This window comes from Mixophyes fleayi, chromosome 6, assembly GCF_038048845.1.
Source record: "Mixophyes fleayi isolate aMixFle1 chromosome 6, aMixFle1.hap1, whole genome shotgun sequence".
NCBI lineage: Eukaryota > Metazoa > Chordata > Amphibia > Anura > Limnodynastidae > Mixophyes > Mixophyes fleayi.
The window spans coordinates 59318248-59339086 of NC_134407.1; the positions used below are offsets into that span (position 1 = coordinate 59318248).

Consider the following 20839-nt stretch of genomic DNA (forward strand, 5'->3'; position numbering starts at 1 on the left):
GCGATGAATATGTATTTATAGATGGATATATATATTTACACTGGGTGTTTGAGGGTGGTTTTGGATGCTGCTGAAAGGTTAACCATACTGTAAATACCAGTGTATGTGTACCTGTCCCAATGGCCGGGGGTAGTATATTGCCCGCCTCTGTTAGTCCCCAGAATTGCAGAGCTGCATACTGTGCTCCGCCCCCTCAGACTCCCGTATAACTTCCTGGTACAGTCACATTCTCTCCAGCATACTCTTAGGATATCGAAATGTAACTGCAAAACTATTTTATTAAAACGTGTTGCAATAACCATAATGTAAAAGGCTTTATCACTTATAGCAGTAGAATAAATATTAATTATTATGCTGAAACGCTAGGTAAAGTCATTACCACAATACTGCACACAGAGACACAAAATATAATGAGCATTTTCCAGTGATTGGGCACTATGGAGGGACTCGCTAGAAGCTTCAGATTGGTCCTGTGCTCTACTGCTGCTGTTCCGGTGGTCCAGCCCAGAAGGCACTCCATTTTTAGCAGGCACACACTGGTGCAAAGACCTTTGAATGGGTGCCGCTTGTATCTTCTATTTAATCCCGTCACGACAGTAAAGCAGGAAACACAACTACCTTACCTTCCCTGGGATGGGATGTTTAAATTGTTCCATTTTCCCATGCTCTGGAACTCTGGGAGAGTGTATGAGGCTTTTGCTCCCATTGAAAAGTGTTATCTCTAAGGGACTTGCCCAGAGAGCTGGGCATTGACTAGTTTACCTCCTTGCTCTGCTCCCTTTCACTTGAATCACCAGAAGCAATCCTCCTCTAATGTCTCCTAATACAATTTTTGTGGACAAAAGAAAGCGCATTCTTCACCTCAAGGGGGATGGAGTATCGTGCACACTTGCTATTTCTTAGAGGGATAAGTTGAACATGAAAGACAACAAACGGACTATATGAATTCACACAGAGCAGATGTATTACTGTTAATTCCTTTACTTCAAGAGACTCCATGGTAGCCATAACTATGAGTAGCTTCCTTTCCCTGGTTAGGTAGAAAGGGAAGGCAATTGAACAACAGGTGTTGGTACACTACAAAATCTGAGAAACTTTTTGTCGATGAACAACCACACGGCTATGAAGATGTACATGCTGGAGATCTTTGGATGTAAGAGAGTCCATTTTCCCTATGGATAAGAGGGTAGATTTTACAGACTCTATAATGAAATGCCTGCTATAGTCAAAATTGTTGAGTCATTTCAAATTCGGGATTGTGCGTTAGGACCCTGATGGTTTCTTACCAGGAGGAGTCTAAAGTAAAAACCTATGCGTTCTTGACTTGCTACTGGAACAAGAGATATTTCATGAGATTGTATCAATGTTTCCAAACTGTCTTGTAGGGCTACTAATTGTGCCCTGGTAGCTGGATCTTTGGACTGAAAAATCGGGTCCATTCTGGGGTAGTGATGAAAATCAATTTTTTACTCAATTCTTACAATATTCTGCACCCACTGTGATGGAGTTGGTCCATATATCTGCATAATGTGCTATTCTGACCACTGCTGTTATTACTGGGGACTGATTTTAGTAAGTCATTGCTGAGTTCCCTGATTTTGACCTTCCTCCTTTGTTTTCCATAATGCCTCACTGACATCTCCAAAGACTTTCTATTCTGTGACAAGCGGTTAGACCAAGCCCCAAAGGACTTCTGTATAACAGTGTCCAGTTATATCTCCAAAGAGTAGAGCTCCTGTGAATGGAAGACTAGCCAGGTTATTTTTTTGAATGAACGTCTGATGCCCAAAGGTTCAGCAAGAGGGCTCTTGTAGCCATTGCTTTTGAGGCCAATGTCCTGGCTGAGAAAACAATGGTAACCAGAGATACGTCACAAAAAAATATTCTATGCCTTTTTGCATAATCTCTAATGCTTTTCAACTTATGCTGTCTACTTGCTTTCTCTTGGACATCTGTATAAAGTCTCACCCCACCATCTAAACACTATCGACACTTAGGCCACAGCCACTCCAGGCTTCAGTGCAATTCCAGAAGAAACATGAGACTTCTTAATACAACTCTCCATCTTACTATCCTTGGGGTCTCTAAGAGGACCCCCATCCTCTACAGGAATTGTAGTTATAGAAGACAGACTTGCCACCAAAACATCAACCTACCTAAGTTAGGTTGACGCTTATCCATCTGCGTCCATTCCGTCAATACCATATCCTTTACCACTTGGTGTAATGGAAAAAAACTCTACCTTTTTATAATACATTGTTCAAAGACGGATTTTTGGATCTCTGTGGAAGGCTGCTCTAAATCCACATAACCATATATTTATTAAGGATTACTACTGTTGCGTCGTCGTGGTCAATGAAGGGAATTCCTACTCACAAAAAAATAACAAACACTACCTATGCTAGAGACTGGGATGTGTTTGTTACCCGTCTCTACCTGACCAGGAAAAGGAAGCATGCCCATAGTTATGACTGACATGGAGTCCAAAGGAAAAACCTCATTACATACTGTTATATGTGATGACAATAATACATTAATACAATAATGTTACAGTGCACACAATGTTAAAAACAATGGAGAACAGATCTCCTGGTACCAACATGATGAGATTCTGGACAGGCTTAAACTTTATTGAAGTGTCCAGTTGCCATCTCCAGTCACCTATGGGAACATCAGGGGGAACATAGGGCTCAAAGTAACCCTGTGCATTTTGATGTGGTTTGTGAGAAATGGGACTGTGTACATTGTTTTATCACAGGATCACAATCATTTTATAGATCTTAATCATAACAAGCCTTTAACTTTTGTTTTCTATTATTTCATTGTTTTGGAGACGCAAGTGAATTGCAGATTAATAAGTAACAGTGACTTAGATGGAGGAAATATGACTTAAAAAGCTTTGTTAGTTTAATATTATTCAATACAATTTTACACAATTTCAATAAACTGAAGATGAAAATGTACCCCCAATGAAGTTCTTTGGGTGGGGTTTAGAGTTTTGTTGTTTTTTTTTTTTTATTGAATAACTACTGAAGACTTAACTATCATGATAAAGACTAGAAACAAAATATATCTCATGGTTATATGAGAAAATCATTTAATATAATATGATTGTTTTTATGCATTACAGGAAGATCTGTGACCCTGGCTTGACCTCATTTGAACCTGAAGCTCTTGGTAACCTTGTTGAAGGAATGGACTTCCATAAATTTTATTTTGACAATTGTGAGTATTTTAGGTTTCTTGTGCCAAGTGGCACAAAAATGTCACTGATAAATTACAATTTTTAGATACCACAAGTATTAATCGTGCTGTCAGACTAATTAGAATACAGTCACTTGTGTGTACCAATCACATAAAAACTACATGGCACATATGGGAATATTTATCCTACAAATAATGTTATAATATCCCCTTAGAGACAGTTGTCTGCCCACTCCTTGCCTGTTCTTTATCACATTGCCATTAGTCCATACCCCTAGCTATTGTTATCAGACAGGATTATCACATTTAAATAAAATGGACAGGAGAGCCCTAGGAGACTGTAAAGTGATTACGAGCAAGCAAAGACAAACAGTGGCATCTGTACTAAATGGTGATGTCTGCATACAGACTTACAAACAACTTTATAGGAACCAGGTGAAATTCTGTAGCAAGAATGTTTTGTCCCTTACTGTTTGCATTAGAGTAATACATAAATGTAGGATTATAGTGTGTTTAATGATGGGCATGGCAAGATATGTTAGCGCATGCTTAATCGTGGTGATCTAGATTAGGAAATATGTGCTTTGGGGTTCCACCATCCAAGTTTCAATAATTGCATACATCCGTGTGCAGAGCGGCTGTGACTGCTCATTGTACATGCGAACATATGTACACGATGATCCAAAAAAGTTAAGTGCGAATATAGATGCGCTGAGTCATTTTTCGTAAGTGACCCTAAATTTCAGCATGTACAAACATAACGTATGTCTGTTTATAATCTTTTTGGTTTATAGTATTATTTTTGTGCTTAGAATTTTTGATTAATTGTATGTCATTTAAAGTATATTGATAAAGAATTTACAGTTCATTTGCTCTTATTCCACCTTTTAACAACAGGGCAAAATAGTTTTTGACACCAGCCTAATAAATATGTACATTCATATATCTACTATATAAATGCCTAGTGGCGTGTGTGGGAATAAAGAACCAAGCTGCAGCGCCACCTGCTGGGCAGAGTTATACACTGACCTATATATTTCTTGAAGGAGAAGTGACAGTTGGGAGTGGTTGGTGGTTGCCGGGGGTGACAGTGGGGAGTTTTTAACACCTTAAGTAGCTTGATGAAGGATGTGGCGATGAAGATGAAGGATGAGGTGATAAAGAAAAATGATGAGGTGGTGACATGTGGACAAAACCACGTTAAAAAAGGGCGCTTGCGTCGGGAAGTAACGCTCTTCCCCTGAGGAGGCCTGGGCTAGGCCCAAATGCATGACAATAACCTTTTTAACACCTTAAGTAGCTTGATTTGACTAGAATGCATGAGTATCATGCACGGGTTAACTTGTATTATATCTGTGACTACAACAAATACCAATATTATACTCAGCCTTTTATATTCTCTATAATGTCATTTACATCTAAAACTTTATAACACTCACCTGAGACCACATAAATGGACGATTTGAAATGAAAACAAACCTATTTTGTGTGTGTTGCTGATTAAAGTGTCTGTCTGTACTGCCTTTCTCTGTTTTTCAGTGTTGTCCAAAAATACAAAACCTATCCACACCACGATCCTGAATCCACACGTGCATGTTATTGGGGAGGATGCAGCCTGCATCGCCTATATCCGGCTCACACAGTACATTGATGCCCAGGGACGACCTCGTACCACACAGTCAGAAGAGACACGGGTCTGGTACCGTAGAGATGGCAAGTGGTTGAACGTCCACTATCACTGCTCCGGGGCACCTGCTGCCCCCCTCCAGTGAGGAAACAGTACAGGTAGGCAGCAGTGCTATCAAACACAGCCTGGCAGAGCTCCCTTACATAACACAGATATTATCTCAGATTATCTGTTATTAACAAATATACTTGTGAATTGATATATTATTTGATATTACCGAATTAAACAAAACAGAAATGTTTCCAAATGTAAAATTAATATTAGTGAGTGTTTTATTGACAATTGTGCAGATATCCATACAGCAAAAGTTTGAGTTTTAGTTTATTTTGCCATTTTGTACTTCAGTACTTGAACAAAATACATTTATTCTGTGACTTTGCTTATTATAATGCTGTTATAATGCTAATTATATTTTGTTTTTTTAGTCTTAAGCTAAACCTCCTCATTAACAGTTATAAGCAACAGTGATATCTGTATGGTATAAGGAGGGATTATCCAACATAGAGGGGAAGCATATTTTCTTGGTCATTGGACTCTCAGAAACGCACAATGTCACAGGCTAAGATGCCAGTGTTTTTCATTTGTCATAAAAGTTGCTCCATATGTACTAAAAGAACAAAACTATAAATCACACCATGTTTCATTACAATTATATTTTTTATCTAATACGGGATTAACATGTTTGCTGTCATGTCTTTCTTCTCTCTCCTTACACCAACCCCATCACCCACATCTTCTCTATTTTTTCTTGTACCGCAACAGCCTCTCCAGTGGAAGAACCTCTTTCTAGCGAGCAAGTGTGGATTGCCTAAACGGCGGCAACAGTCCTGTTCGTTGAGAAGTTTTAAAATGATAAAAAGTAAAAAATTCAAAAAAATAAAAATATTGATGCCGGCAGTAGCCAAAAATGCACGAAAACCCTGCATGCATTCTGAGGCTGAAGCAGCTGCTGGCTAATTGTTGTATTTCATGGATCCATCGTGTCTGTTCCTGCTGTACGGAGGTGTTTTTAAAGTTTCAAAATGAGCAAAAACTAACATAAAAACATATATATATTGTTTGTTAAAAACCAGGCTGAGGAGTATGTGGCTGCTTTTAGAAAGAGGATGGGATTGACAGCCACCTCAGGCATCATTTGGGAAAAGGAAAAATAAAATAAGAATACGACGTGTAAGGTTAATAAAAAAAATAACTAGACCTATTAATTGGAGGAGCTGCTGAACCACATAATGCCAGGGCAGAGATATGGGGGTGTATTATAACCCTGAGGACTGCTGCGGTCTTCATCTCTTAAGCTGTTGACCTGCATTGTTGCATATGGTAGAGCCACAAGAGGAGGTGTTTATTTTTTTCATTCTGTTCTATATTTTATTTTTAATGATAACTTTTGAAACCTTCCAGATATTGTTGGCTGAATTGTTCTTTCACGTCCAACGTAGCAATGAGCTGGCAAAGTTGCCACCCAACCACTGGCTCCTAAGAACAGAAATGGTCTATGTTAAGAAGGGAATGGGCAGGGAGAAATATTAAAGAAATAGGTATATAGAAAAGGTATATAATGTACATCCTGCAGAAGGAACATTTCATTAGTGGCTATGTTGATATAATTAATTTTGGTATGAGCTCTTGGGAGAACATAGACGAAAAATTGAAGCTGACGTGTTTTGGGAAAGGTTTATAATAAAACCACTTCCCTGATGGTATATATGGAAAAGGGGCTGATATATTTTCACAGTGATAAAGCTTTGTGTAATATTAAGCAGATATTAAAACTATCTGCTTGTACGTCATGAGTGGTCTGTCTTGAGTGAACCAATACACTGAACGTGGATGCGTAGAGATGTATGCATGTCTTTCTATGCTTGCCTGCACCTTCTAAACTGTGTGGTCTGGTGACCCTTCATTTTCTTGCAAGAGGGTGAACAGTGTCTGTTTGATAACTTCATTTTTGAGAAAACCAAGTCTTTAAGGTTTCCATCTCTTTGTAAAGCCCTCTGCTTTCTCTCCTAATCAGTGTCTGAGTCTGCACTCCCCTCTTTCTGCAAAAATATCATTTAGGTCCAAGGATGCTTGGCTTTCCCACACCTGGGTTTTCCATTACCGAGAGGTTAACATCTCTCTTTATCCTGACTAGTAGCGCTAACAGATATGTAAACTAAATTATGCTGTATATCACAAATTGTAAAACAAAAAAACAAAAAATGCACAATTTGAAATAAATCTACCTTCTCTGAAACAAGCCTAATCTAGAGATACAACTGATTGTTAATGCAGACTGATAGAATTGCAACAAAAAACATCCGTTCTCATTGGGCTGTAATGTTTTTGGTCGCCTTAAGAAAAAAATAAAATAAAGACTGTTCAGAATTTTTTGGGTGGAAAGAAAGTTGTTCTCTTGCCATTGTTGCACAATTTGGACTATTTAAGTGTTTTGATAGGTGCATGTAATGGTATGTCAACCCCACTTGTAATAACCAAGTCGTAAGTTGGGCTTACTGAAGAAACTGTATTTGTGGATATTTGCACATGGGCTAAGCATGTTCTCCAGAATTCCTGGGATGACCGGTGCGAGATGTAATGGAAAGGAACAATATATTAGGTGGTTATATATTCAATCAGATATTGTAGATGATAATGACAAGGAATTGGGTTAACACAAAACAGTTTGTAATGCTTGTGTGAAATTATAAGAGCACACGGGAGGGATTGGGGTGGGGGTAGGCTTTTTCATGTGTTTTGGGAAGAATGTGTTTATTCTTTTTGTTTTTTGTTTCCAACAGCACTAAATTTTAACAAGTTTGGAAGAAATGTTTTAGGCGTTTTAACAGTTAAAACAAAAGGGAAAACCAAACGGAAAATAAAATATATGCAGTTAAATGAAGAAAAGTTATGCATGTCTACTTAAGGTCTGCTCCTTCACTGTATACTTGATTAATTATATGAGAATCGCTCTGTATTTAGTGCATCTTTCTAAAATAAAACCTTTCTAATTTTTTCCTGTTATATTTTTTTTTTTCTAATTGTTTTCACTGTCTGGGGGAAAAATAATTTTTCTTTTTAAGTTAATAAAAATCCTTTTAGCTTGGTATGGTCATTATCTGACAAACCAGTACACTTCTAGCATTGTTACTGTTATCTTATGGGGCTATTGTAAGCATATATATAATATATATTATAAATATCACGTTTTAAACAGGACTTGGAAAGGCATTTGATGCAGAATCTTTGCATGATAATAGAAAAATAAAACAATTACCCTGTGTTTGTTTGTTCTGAATGTTGGTAGATCTTCATAGCTTTGTTACATTGAAACCTTTGACAAAAGGTATTTAATAAAATAACATTTAAACCATGCTTCCAGTTTTGTCTTATTAATATTTTACTACATTTTTTTTCTTCACATGGATTTAAAATAAAGAATTGGAATAGAACAAATCTTACGCCACTCACTTTACGTGCTCTCACAAAAGATTGCGCTAATAAATTAAAATATTAATGATGATCAAGTTTTTCTTTGTAACTACATCTGCTTCAAATTTCTCACCATCACCTACGACTCTTTCACCAATATAAATGGTAGAATGATCAGCTCAGTATATGATGTGAAATATGCTGCTGCCGTAATAAAGTGAGGAGGGAGTGAATTCCCGAAAGTCTCCCAAAAACACTAGAAACAAATGATTTCCAGGCGCAAATAAACTGCTATGTACTATGCAATGTAAAACATATGTTTATAGATAAACTGGTTAAAACACAATAACACTGTTATATAAGATGATTGTTTTGATCTTATATAACAGTGTTGTTGTTGTTGTTGTTGTGCTTTAACCAGTTTATCTATAAACAAGTTTTTACATTGCATAGTACATACCACTTTATTTGCACCTGGGAATTATTTATTTGTTTCTACCCTCAGCAATGAATATGTTTTGAGAACCCATTGATGAGTATGTTGGCTGGATTAGATGAGCATGGACATGGGTTAGACAGGACAGGCAGTAACCTCAGGCACAACAGAACCTGGGGGAACAGGTCCGGCACCATCCGCAAGGATGATACCCTGCTTGCTTTTCCCTGTCTTGTTAGATTCCTTTAAGAATATAGGAACACACAGACCGCTAGCAACTATGTGATTAATCCATGTGTTTGTGTGGACAGTTTTTTGATGGTCTACCAGTAAAATCACTTAGAAGGACCCATTGTAAGGTTATAAATAGTTTACGCAGGACATTTTACTGCTCTCTGATATCACATAATTGTGGTATAAAATCATTTTCTCCATGCTTTCTTTGTGTCGAACACGCTACAGGAAGAGAATTACCTGTTAACATTATTGGGCAGTTCGAGCTACAAGGATGGGCGATCCTTGGTTGCCTTTTCCTTGGTGTGGCTGCAGAAGATGTTTTCCCCAGAAGTTTTTGCTTTATTAACACATTAATTGAATGGAGGCCTGGATGTTATAAATAAAAACTGTAACTGTTACACCTAATATGTCTGTCATTATGTTATCTTTTATTCTAAAAATGGCAACATGTTCTCAAAGCTGTTGAAAACTGTTTCCTCTGCAGTTGTCGGGTCCACATGTTGCTGTATTGCAATTGGCTAACTAAAATGACGGCTATCTGAGACCACCAGTTAAAAATCGGTAAAGGAGGTTAGCTGTGCTGCTGATGGCACTGGAGAGCTGTTTATAAAGGGGCAACTTAAAAGGGATTTGTGCACCTTTCTGCAAATTTCATTAACATTCATGGGAACACTAGTGCAAGTCTGGCCAACCTGTGGCTATCAAAGTATTGCAAAAACAAAGCTCCAGCTTGCTGTGCCAGGAGATAGCAGTCAGAGTATACAGGGACTGGAAGAGCCACAGGTTGGCCAGGCCTTGCACCAGTGGAAATGTTACAAAATATCAAGTATTCAAACAAATATGTAAACTTTCACAGAATCTCTCCATATTCTCATCCTATTATGGGATTATAGGATACTAAGCACCACTGTCTTAGACTTCTAGCAGAGTAAGTATTATTAATAGTATATTATGTATAACATGCACACAAAAGTAGTAGGACTAAACCCTGGAACTGAAACTTGACCCTGATTTTGACTTAATACATGATTGTATTTGGAATTGCCACAATGTTCACTTTAAATTGGGCAGTGTAGGCTAAAGTGTATAGTTAATTGCGCTTCTGTAACTCCCCTATCCACCAGGCCAAATGTAATGATGCTCTGTTCAAAAATGAAGAAAGGCTTTTTCTCTAGTGTTTTCCAGAAAGCAGGTGTATGTAATTGAGGGTTTAGTTCTAGATTCAGATCAATACTGTGCTCAAAGATTATAGCCAGTCTTAGTGCAATTTCAGTGCAAATAACTATTTTTTTCAGGAACTAAAACTACAAAGCAGATTTATCATTAAGGCTCATCCTACTTGTCTTCAGTGTGCATTTTAGCGGCAAGATTCAGTTCAACAGGATTTGATATTGAATTCCTTCCTATAATGGATCTGATGCAGGTCAGGAACTGCAGACGACTGGGTGCCCACTACCTCAGACTCTACCTACTTCCTCTTTGTGCAGATGGAGATGATGACACATTAATATTGTCCAAAAAAACATACTCTAAGGTACAGCAAAAAGTTATGCTGCTCTTAGCACAAAATCATGCACTCGCATTAACTGCAAGGAGTGCACTGTGAGCTGCTATATCATGTTAGTGGTTACTTACAGATACAGGACAGTGGGGGGGAGTAACATCTCTTACCTCATGCTAATTCTACTCTTGCAAACAACACCCTCAATACATACAATCACCAGGGGCAGGGGGGCATCTGCCCTCCGGGCTGGTCCCACAGTGGGCTACTTTGGGCTGCGCCACCTGCATTTTTATCCTATAAAATAGGCTGCTGAGTCGAGATTTGCCCCCTGGATAAAATTTGCCAGCCCTCCCCTGACAATCAGACAGGGTTTCTAATCCCTCCCCTCCAAACAAATGTCTGACATGCAAAGTATTTCTACCTACATTTTGGAAAGGGGAATACAGCAGATATAACTGAGGAAGAGGAATTTTCTTTTGCATACTCTATGGCAGTCCTTGCAATGAGCTAACTCCCCAAGCAGCGGAGTAGAGAAAGGAAAACCGAAACACACCTGTAGGGTATCTAAGGTGACTCCCTCGTCTACTCTTGTGTCTTTTTTCCTGTCTCAGTTTAGTAAGGAGTTCAGTGTAGTGTCATCATCATCGTCTATTTATATAGCGCCACTAATCCCGCAGCGCCGTACAGAGAACTCGCATCAGTCCCTGCCCCATTGGAGCTTACAGTATAATTTCACTAACATACACACACAGTATTTGTTATTTTATGTGCTTGTATGTGGGCTTACCTTTCTATAGCTCGGACTTTTCCTGAGCCGCTTCCTGCCTGCCCTCTGGGTAGCAGCATGGCTGGTGCAGGATTCTGTAAGCTCTTAATGAGTTCACATGCTGACACCTAGGAATTGGGCCGGTGCACGTCTCTTTATAATGACAGCCAGGGCTGCCATTAGAAATTGTAGGATCCAGTACAAATGAAACAGGCAGGGCCCCCTTCCTCCTGCCGCCGTTATCCCCCCTCTTTACACACATGCTCTACACACACGTGCCCCCTCTGTCCACATGCTTTACATATACACCTGCCCACATGCTTTACACATACACATACCCACATGCTTTACGCACACACATGCCCCCTCTGTCCACATGCTTTAGACATACCCACATGCTTCACACATACACATGCCCCCTCTCCATCACATTACCCCAGGAACAAAGATTTCCAGCGGCTCCTGCATGGTGTACCATGTGACTGCTACAGCCACATGACCTGTGATGTCACGGGGTGAAAAGGATCTAACTACTACCTACAGTGATTTGTGGTGCATGCACAGGCTGTCACATCACACACTACTCACTGCAGCCTCACAATCCATTCATAGAATACTGTACTACAAGCTGTAGTACAGTACTCTATGAATGATGTGGCCACAGTGAGTAGTATGTGATGTGACAGCCCATGCACAGATCGCAGAGGTTGTTTGCACAGCATTCCCACTGAACCTCCAGATTTAAAGAAGCAAAAAAAAAAAAAAAATCGGTGGTGTGCAGCGCTGGACATGGACCCCTGGTGAGCTCGGGCCCCATATGCTAGTTCCCCCCCATACCCCTCTGATGGCAGCCCTGAAGACCGCACCAGCCAGCTTGTCTCACTAGCTGCCTGATTATCCTAAGCTGTTGCTGCAGAAAGACAAATATTGCTTACATGCACATAGCACTGAATAAATGGACTTAGATAATGCCCTAGTTATAGGTATTTTTTCTAAAAAAAATAATAATTAAAGATGGTAGTATAGCAGTAGTATATGTTTTTATCAATTCAACAGTGCACTTATAGAGCCTGTGCATGGGAAAATAACATGATAGTCTAATAATCATGTATGTGCAGCATGTGATAATGCCTTATCAAATAACAGTTTAGGAGTCCTATGTACATCATGTGCTCCTAAAAAGGGGAGGTTTCCTAACCTCCTGAACTATTTAAATAGTTTTTTCCCTTGATGATGAACAAGGGACAAAAAGTGATGGCACTCAAAATAATGACGATTAAGGGGACATGATGCCTGGTCTATCTATTTGTGAGCCATTTAGTTCTCTAGTGGTTTAGATTCTACGTCTGATAGTGACTCAGTAGGTTAAAGATTATTTAACCCAGTCAATTTGATCCTTATATCAATACGTTCATGGGAATGGATGATACTTCATACATACCAAGTTCTAAAAGATCTGGTATACAAGGAATGTCAATGTTGGACAAACATGTATATCTTTCAGGATGAGTATCTTTAAAGGGAACCTTGTGCCGAAAATTGATTCAGCTATAGCAAGTCTAACGGTATATTTATTAAACTGCGGATTTGAAAAAGTGGAGATGTTGCCTATAGGAACCAATCAGATTTTACCTGACATTTTGTAAAATTTACAAAATGTCAGGTAAAATCTGATTGGTTGCTATAGGCAACATCTCCACCTTTTTCAAACCCGCAGTTTAGTAAATATACCCCTAGGTCTCTAGAGCACTCAGATCGTGGGCTAATGCCCTACAGTCATGGCCAAACGTTTTGAGAATGACACAAGTATTGGTTTTCACAACGTTTGCTGCTTTAGTGTTTTTAGACATTTTTGTCAGATGTTGCTATGATATACTGAAATAAAATTACAAGCATTTCATAAGTGTCTAAGGCTTTTATTGACAATTACATTAAGTTTATGCAAAGAGTCAATATTTGCAGTGTTAACCCTTCTTTTTGAAGACCTCTGCAATTCACCATGGCATCCTGTCAATCAACTTCTTGGCCACATATTGTCTGATGGCCGCCCGTTCTTGCCTCAATGCTTGGAGTTTGTCAGAATTTGTGGGTTTTTGTTTGTCCACCCGCCTCTTGAGGATTGACCACAAGTTCTCAATGGGATTAAGGTCTGGGGAGTTTGCTGGCCATGGAACCAAAATGTCAATATTTTGATTCCCGAGCCACTTAGTTATCACTTTTGCCTTATGACATGGTGCTCCATCATGCTGGAAATGTCATTGTTCGTCTCCAAACTGTTCTTGGATGGTTGGGAGAAGTTTCTCTTGGAGGATGTTTTGATGCCATTCTTATTCATGGCTGTGTTCTTAGACAAAATTGTGTGTGAGCCCACTTCCTTGGCTGAGAAACAACCCCACACATGAATGGTCTCAGGATGCTTTACCGTTGGCATGACACAGGACTGATGGTAGCGCTCACCTTTCTTTCTCCAGACGAGCATTTTTCCAGATGTCCCAAACAATCTGAAAGGGGATTCATCGGAGATAATGGCGTTACTCCATTCCTCAGCAGTCCAATCCTTGTACATTTTGCAGAATATCCGTCTGGCCCGGATGTTTTCCCTGGAGAGAAGTGGCTTCTTTGCTGGCCTTCTTGACACCAGGTCATCCTCCAAATGTCTTCTCCTCACTGTGTGTGCAGATGCACTCACACCGGCCAGCTGCCATTCCTGAGCGAGCTCTGCACTGGTGGTGCACCGATCCTGCAGCTGAATCAACCTTAGGACACGGTCCTGGCACTTGCTGGATGTTCTTGGGCGCTCTGTAGCCTTTTTCACAACTATTGAACCTCTCTCCTTAAAGTTCTTGATGATCCAATAAATGGTTGATTGTGGTGCAATTTTACTAGCAGAAATATCCTTGCTCATGTTTCCTTGCAGATAACCATGGTTAACAGAGGAAGAACAATAATTTCAAGCACCACCCTCCTTTTAAAGCTTCCAGTCTGTTGTTCTAACTCAATCAGCATGACAGAGTGATCTCCAGCTTTATCCTCGTCAACACTCTCATCTGTGTTAACGAGCGAATCACTGACCTGATGTCAGCTGATCCTTTTGTGGCAGGGCTGAAATGCAGTGGAAATGTTGTTTTTGGAATAAAGTTCATTGTCATGGCAAAGAGGGACTTTGAAATTAATTGCAATTCATCTGATCACTCCTCATGACATTCTGGAGTATATGCAAATTGCCATCATAAAAACTGAGGCAGCAGACTCTGTGAAAAATAATATTTGTGTCATTCTCAAGAGTTTTGGCCATGACTGACAGATATTGAAGAAAAGATTAGTAGACAATATCTACTGAAATGTGTGGCTATTATGCAGAAAATATTAATTTAATGTATGAGGCCTCGTTGGATACCAACGAGGCCTCACAAATTAAATATGACCAGCAGTATGGGTAAGAAGGGTTCCTTGACTGCATACACGGTCTGCAAATCTGCAATTTAAAGATCGCATAGCCATTTTAAGGTACTTTGAAGGTCCTTTTTGGTCAAATGCATGACTCAGAGGTGCAGAGGATCACTGGAGGTAGGTCTACTCATTTACTTCAGGATATAAGAACTGTTTTTCTTACTCTTGCTCAATACACAGTTTAAGGTATCTCTTACTTATATACTAGGGAAACACTATTATAAGCAGCTTGACAACACTCTTAGGGGTATATTTACTAAACTGCGGGTTTGAAAAATTGGAGATGTTGCCTATAGCAACCAATCAGATTCTAGCTGTCATTATGTAGAATGTATTAGACAAATAATAACTATAATCTGGTTGCCATAGGCAACATCTGCACTTTTTCAAACCCGCAGTTTAGTAAATATGCCTCTTAGGGCTAGATTTACTAAGCTGCGGGTTTGAAAAAGTGGGGATGTTGCCTATAGCAACCAATCAGATTCTAGCTGTCATTTTGTAGAAGGTACTAAATAAATGAAAGCTAGAATCTGATTGGTTGCTATAGGCAACATCCCCACTTTTTCAAACCCGCAGCTTAGTAAATCTAGCCCTTAGACTTTTTGGTCCCCTTAGAGCTAAAAGACAGAACCAGGACTGCAATCCACACAATGGCAATTTCCAAACCCAATCTCTGTTTATTTTTGATGGGGCAGAAATGCAAACTTTGCAGAGGCATAGAAACTTACCATTCATTATTGGTGAGTCCAGGATGTAGTTAGCAAGGGCTGCAACATAGAACTTCATCATTTGCCTCAAGGGAAAAATGTTGTCAGGTCCTGAACTCTATTTTCGCCTCTGGAGTCCCAGGCAGGGCCATCTTTTCCATTGGGCACGATGGGCAGGTGCCCGGGGGCCCCACGGGCGATGGGGCCCCATGGGCAGGGCTCTTAATTAGAATAAATAATCCTGCAGAAAAAAAAAAAAACCTGCAAAAAAAAACCTTCAAGGGTCACTGAGCAAGTACATCTCTCTATCTCTATATATCTTTATCTGTATCTCTATACATATATATATATATATATATATATATATATATATATATATATATATATATATATATATATATATATATATATATATATATATATATATATATATGGGCCCCGGTGCACTGCTTTGGCCGGGGGCCCATAATGTTGTTAAGATGGTCCTGGTCCCAGGCACTAAACAGTCTACAGAGGTTTTTTTTTTTTTTTTAAAAAAGCTGGGGTGATTGTTCCTGTTCCCTCAAATCATGAAGGAACCAGATTTTATTCAAAACAGTTTCCAGTACAAAAATTATCAAGAGGTTTAAAAACCGTTATAGATTTTCAGATAATCACTTTGTGTCTATGCAAGACATTTCCAAATAGCTGCGCAACACAATGGGGAAGGGAAGGATGCTTATTTCCACTGTCCTATTGAAATACAGCACCTCAGGTTCTTTTTCCGGGTTTGTCACGTCCAGTCCACCTGCCTTCCATTTGGCCTTTCCATGTCTCAGGACCTTCACCAAAGTATTGATGGTCATTATCGACACTTTAACAAAATATGGCATAACACTGTTATTTTATTTAAACATTCTTGTCATAGCAAAGTCAGAGCGCACTGCAAAGGACAGGACAGATGATCTTGTTATGTAGACAATCCAGTCATATTGTAAGAACAAGAAGTCATCATGTCTTCTCTCAACAATTCCAGTTTCAGGAAGTTCAGATAGATATTTAAAAGACAAAGCATGTCTTCCACAGGGAAGTCTTATCATGATTCAATCTTGTTGCAAATATGGATTTCAATGAAATCTGGTCTCTGTCTATTATGGATGTTCTCTTGTGCTCTAGGTATTTTTCGATGGGCAAGATGTCATATGTGAAACCTTCAACTGAATATACTTGCCCAGTGTGATCACCACCTAGATGCTTTAGACAATACAGTCAGTCTTTCAAAGATCACACAGCAGACGCTTTACTGGTGACAACGTCCAAGGATAAGAAGTCAAATTATGACTTATTCAGAACCAGAGTGGATAGTGCTTATGACAGATTCAAGCGCCACAGGATGGGGAGCTTATTTACTTACAAAACTGATGCAAGACTAAAAAAGGAAAGAAATATGCAAGTGAGTGTTCTGGATATTAGGACCGTTTTGCATGTACTTCAGCATTTTCATTCTCCTATGACACACACATCTTTTCTGGTATCAGAATGGTAGTCATTTTTTTAAGCAAGGAGGTACTGAGAGCAAGACAATGATGTCACATAGCAACACCACAGAATGTCAAGGTAGTCCAGTTTTACTCCTGTCACAGGGACAACCAGGTACTCCGAGTAGATTCTCTGTTATTACCATCAGGGTCGCATTTCGAACTTAAAGTGGCCCTGTAAAAAATGACTGAAGTGGCCTCATGTGGGTGGGGTCAAAACTGTAGGTGGGGCTAACACACAAGTAGGAGGGATTTAGAATTACTGAAATTTGGTTGTAGTAACATTTAGGAATTCCTAGATGTGAAGACTTATGAAACAGTAGGTCATCTCAAAAGCAATGCAGGGAAAAAGCTGCCAATCCTCTGTTATACATAAATGCATTTGCAGACAGACACATCTGTCCAATGTTCCCTTCATAGAAACCTATCTGACTTTGTTTAATAAGTTTAACTATTACGAAACATGTTGGTACAATTGTATTTGATCAGTCTGCCAGAGCAGCAATATGAGCACCTCACGCACTGCTGTTTCTTTCCCTGACGTCATGAAATGAAAATTACCAGTCAAATCTCTCTCCCTCTCTCTCTCCCCCTCTTCTTATAACAAATAGCTATCCAGTGTGATCACCACAAAGGTGAAATGCTTCAAGCATCTGCAAGAAAACACTTCTCTTGTAACTGTGTATGAGCCCTAGATATGCCCAGTGATTGGTGGTGGTTTAAATTAATAACACTGCAGGCAGGGTTGGCAGACAATAGCATAAGTGAAGGGGAGATCTATTCCAAGGGTTTGCTGCTGATATACTAAGTGCAAAGGAGGCAGGATTAATGATATTGTCAGTGCAATTGGGGCTGGCCATATGTTCAGCAACGTGATCTGAGAATGGGACCAGTGCAAGGTAGAAGCCAGGCAATGGAATCAATGCAAGAACCACTAAAGTATCACCAGAGCTGGAATAAGGCTCTGGGGGGCCTGGGGCACTTAAAACAGAGGGGTTATTAATTTAAACACATTTTAGACAAATACTCAGACACAGGCAATACTGTGTGCACTACTGTTAGGTGCACGCGGCTCTGCCTTCACAAGTAGTACGATGTGAAGTGGGACATACCTTCCAACTGTCCTTGTAGTCGGACCAAACCCTGACTATGCGAGACAGTCACCCAAATTCGGGACTGCTCCAACAGATTCAAGACAGTTGGCAGACTGTCCTGGTCTCTCCTACCTGTTCTTGTCACTTTCATGTGGATGCTGGTGTCTTTAGATCAGTTGCTGCTTGTCTGGATTCTGGAATGCTGGAGGCGCTATTTGGAAAAAATAATGGGTACATGAAATTTAGAAAAACGCCACCCAGCCACGGCATTAAATCAATAGTGCCCACGTTTAATAATTAGGCCTCCTTTCAGCCCCAAGATTAAAATAATAGTACTCCTATATGATAAATAGATCTATTTCCCTTCAACCAGTCCTGACTTTATTAAATGTATATACTACTAATTTAAACAGATCTATATCCCTCCAAACAACCACAGCAAAAACCTAATAGAATTTACGTTTAATATTAACATTCCCCACAACCACCCCCAGCATGAAATACTTCATATTCAGATTTAGTAAATAGCCCTCCTCCCCAAACTCAGCCCCACATTCAATTAATAACTGTAAACCACCCCAGCATTAAATTATAGGTCCCGTCACCCCATCTTAATTTAATAGGCCCCACTATTAAATTAAATAGCCCATCAATAAATTAAATTGCCCCAACATCAGTCCACGAATAAAATAGCACCCATTAAATAATTAGCCCCACCTAAATTCCACCATTATATTAGTAGCCCACCTCCCTTCCCTCATATCACACACTATAGCAGCCCCCTCCTTTCTCCTCACACACACTGTAGAATCCCCCCTCCTTACCCTCACAAATGACAGCAGGCAGCCCCCTATTTTCCCTCACAAATGACAGCAGACAGCCCCCCTATGTTCCCTCACAAATGACAGCAGGCAGCCCTCCTCATTCCCTCACAAGTGACAGCAGGCAGCCTTCCCCCCCCCCCCCCCCCGTTTTCCCTCATAAAGGAGTGCAGGCAGCCCCCGTAACTTCTACCTCAATGACAGCAGGCAGCCCCCTATATTCTCCTACAATGACAGCAGGCGGCCCCCTCCCTCTTCTCCCTCAATGACAGCAGGCGGCCCCCTCCCTCTTTTCCCTCAATGACAGCAGGCAGCGCGTGCCCCCCCCTTCCCTCACACTTACCTTGTAATGCTGAAGACTCCTCTCCTCTGTGTCGCACTGCGCGCACACTTGGGACTCCACCTGTCAAGTGGTGCACGTCCCATGTGACATCCGCCAGCCACACTGGAGAGAGTGATCCATGGCCAGCACACTGCCCCCTGCTGGCACCAGGTCCTCAATCGGGCTAAGTATAATTATTTTTTTATTTTATTTTTTTACATTTTTTTAACCCCCTGCAATAAACATTCGGCGGCCTCCTGTGGCCACCGGTCTACCGGGAACATTCCTGGTAGGTTCAATGGCCAATCCGCCCCTGAATACCATGGAACATCATACTAGAGTATGTGTTTCCTCTTTTTCCTATCATTGCTCGAAATCTGAGGAAAATAAAAAAAGAGGCAGAGGAGGTAGTAGTAATCCTTTAATTTTGTCCTTGCTTCCCATGGTTTTCAGTGGCTTGGAGAATGCTTTAGGAGCAATCTTGGCCACTACAATGTTTTTCAGATCAGCTTCACCGGGGACATTTCATTTCTTTCTCCGAAATCAGACTCCTTTTTGATGGCATGTAATTGAGTGGTCACTATTGAGACAGAAAGATGTCTGTGATGAAATTATTAATATACTGATTTAAGCAAGAAAACATTATTCTATTATTAGAGAATCTGGAAAAGATACATTTTGTGGTTTAAAGAGAAAGCAGGGAATCGCATGTCTGGCAGTATCGCAAATATTTTGGAATTTCTTAAGGATGGTTTTTGTTACGACTCTGCCTATATTTTATATGTGACAGCAGTACTTCAAATCCATCAGAGGTGCTGCTTTTCTGCTCCTGAACTTTACACCATGCCTGTAGGAGTTAATCTCCTTGACTGATTAGAACTACACCTGTCTCACAGCTTTAAATACCTGCTTCAATCTGTGCTCTGTGCAATTCATCGTGCTCTGTGTTTGTTCTACTGCTGTTGATCTCCCGTTGTGACCTCGGCCTGATTACCGGTTTATGCCTATTCGCTTGTGACCCTGAACTCTGCCTGGACACTGGTTTCTGCTTGAACTTTTGTTGCCCAGACCTCTGCCTGTTCACTGAACTCAGCTACTCTGTTTGCTTCCCTGGACAGACTTGTGCATCCCAGCAATAGGGTAACCCTATATTTGCTCCTGCATTTTAACTATATTTGTCATTTGCTTGGAACCTGTTGCACTGTGGACTTTCCTGTCATTCATCACACCTGTTCATATTTATGTTTTGCAGTTATACCTGTTTATGCTGCTACCTGAAAATCTGCATATTGCATGAACTAAACCTTTGTTCATATATTTTCCGGGAATAAAGACATTTGGTTTTAATACTTCTGTTGCCGCTTCCTGAGTTCACTAGGAATCCTTACAGTTTTGAAAAAGGTCTGGCTCTCTCTATGCTGAAAGACATGAGATATCTGCACTCCATGTTCTTCTTGATGCCAAACTGCAATTATAAAATATATCGGCGGAAGTTGGAGAACTACAGGCCTTGTGGTATAAAGAACCTTTCGTAAACATCTATGCTGACGAAGTAGTATTAAAAACTAATCCTGCCTATTTACCTGAAGTAGTTTCCTCTTTCCATATCCACCAAGAGGTTATATTACCATCTCTCTGTTCACAATATCTAATAAAAAAGAACAGTTGCAAACTCTGGATCTT

At 40.0% G+C, this 20839-nt stretch overlaps 1 protein-coding gene across 33 annotated transcripts in view; it reads left to right on the forward strand.

Annotated features, from left to right (window-relative positions):
* The window catches only part of CAMK2G (calcium/calmodulin dependent protein kinase II gamma), a 182854-nt gene extending 174609 nt beyond the window's left edge, over positions 1–8245 (forward strand). For all 33 annotated transcript variants that reach the window (XM_075216644.1, XM_075216648.1, XM_075216654.1 and 30 more), the window contains 3 exons: positions 3131–3225; positions 4744–4989; positions 5654–8245. In XM_075216644.1, the coding sequence (XP_075072745.1) occupies positions 3131–3225; positions 4744–4976 (328 nt within the window). In that variant the 3' untranslated portion in view covers positions 4977–4989; positions 5654–8245. The remainder of the gene's footprint in view (positions 1–3130; positions 3226–4743; positions 4990–5653) is intronic.
* The last annotated feature ends 12594 nt before the right edge of the window (positions 8246–20839 follow it).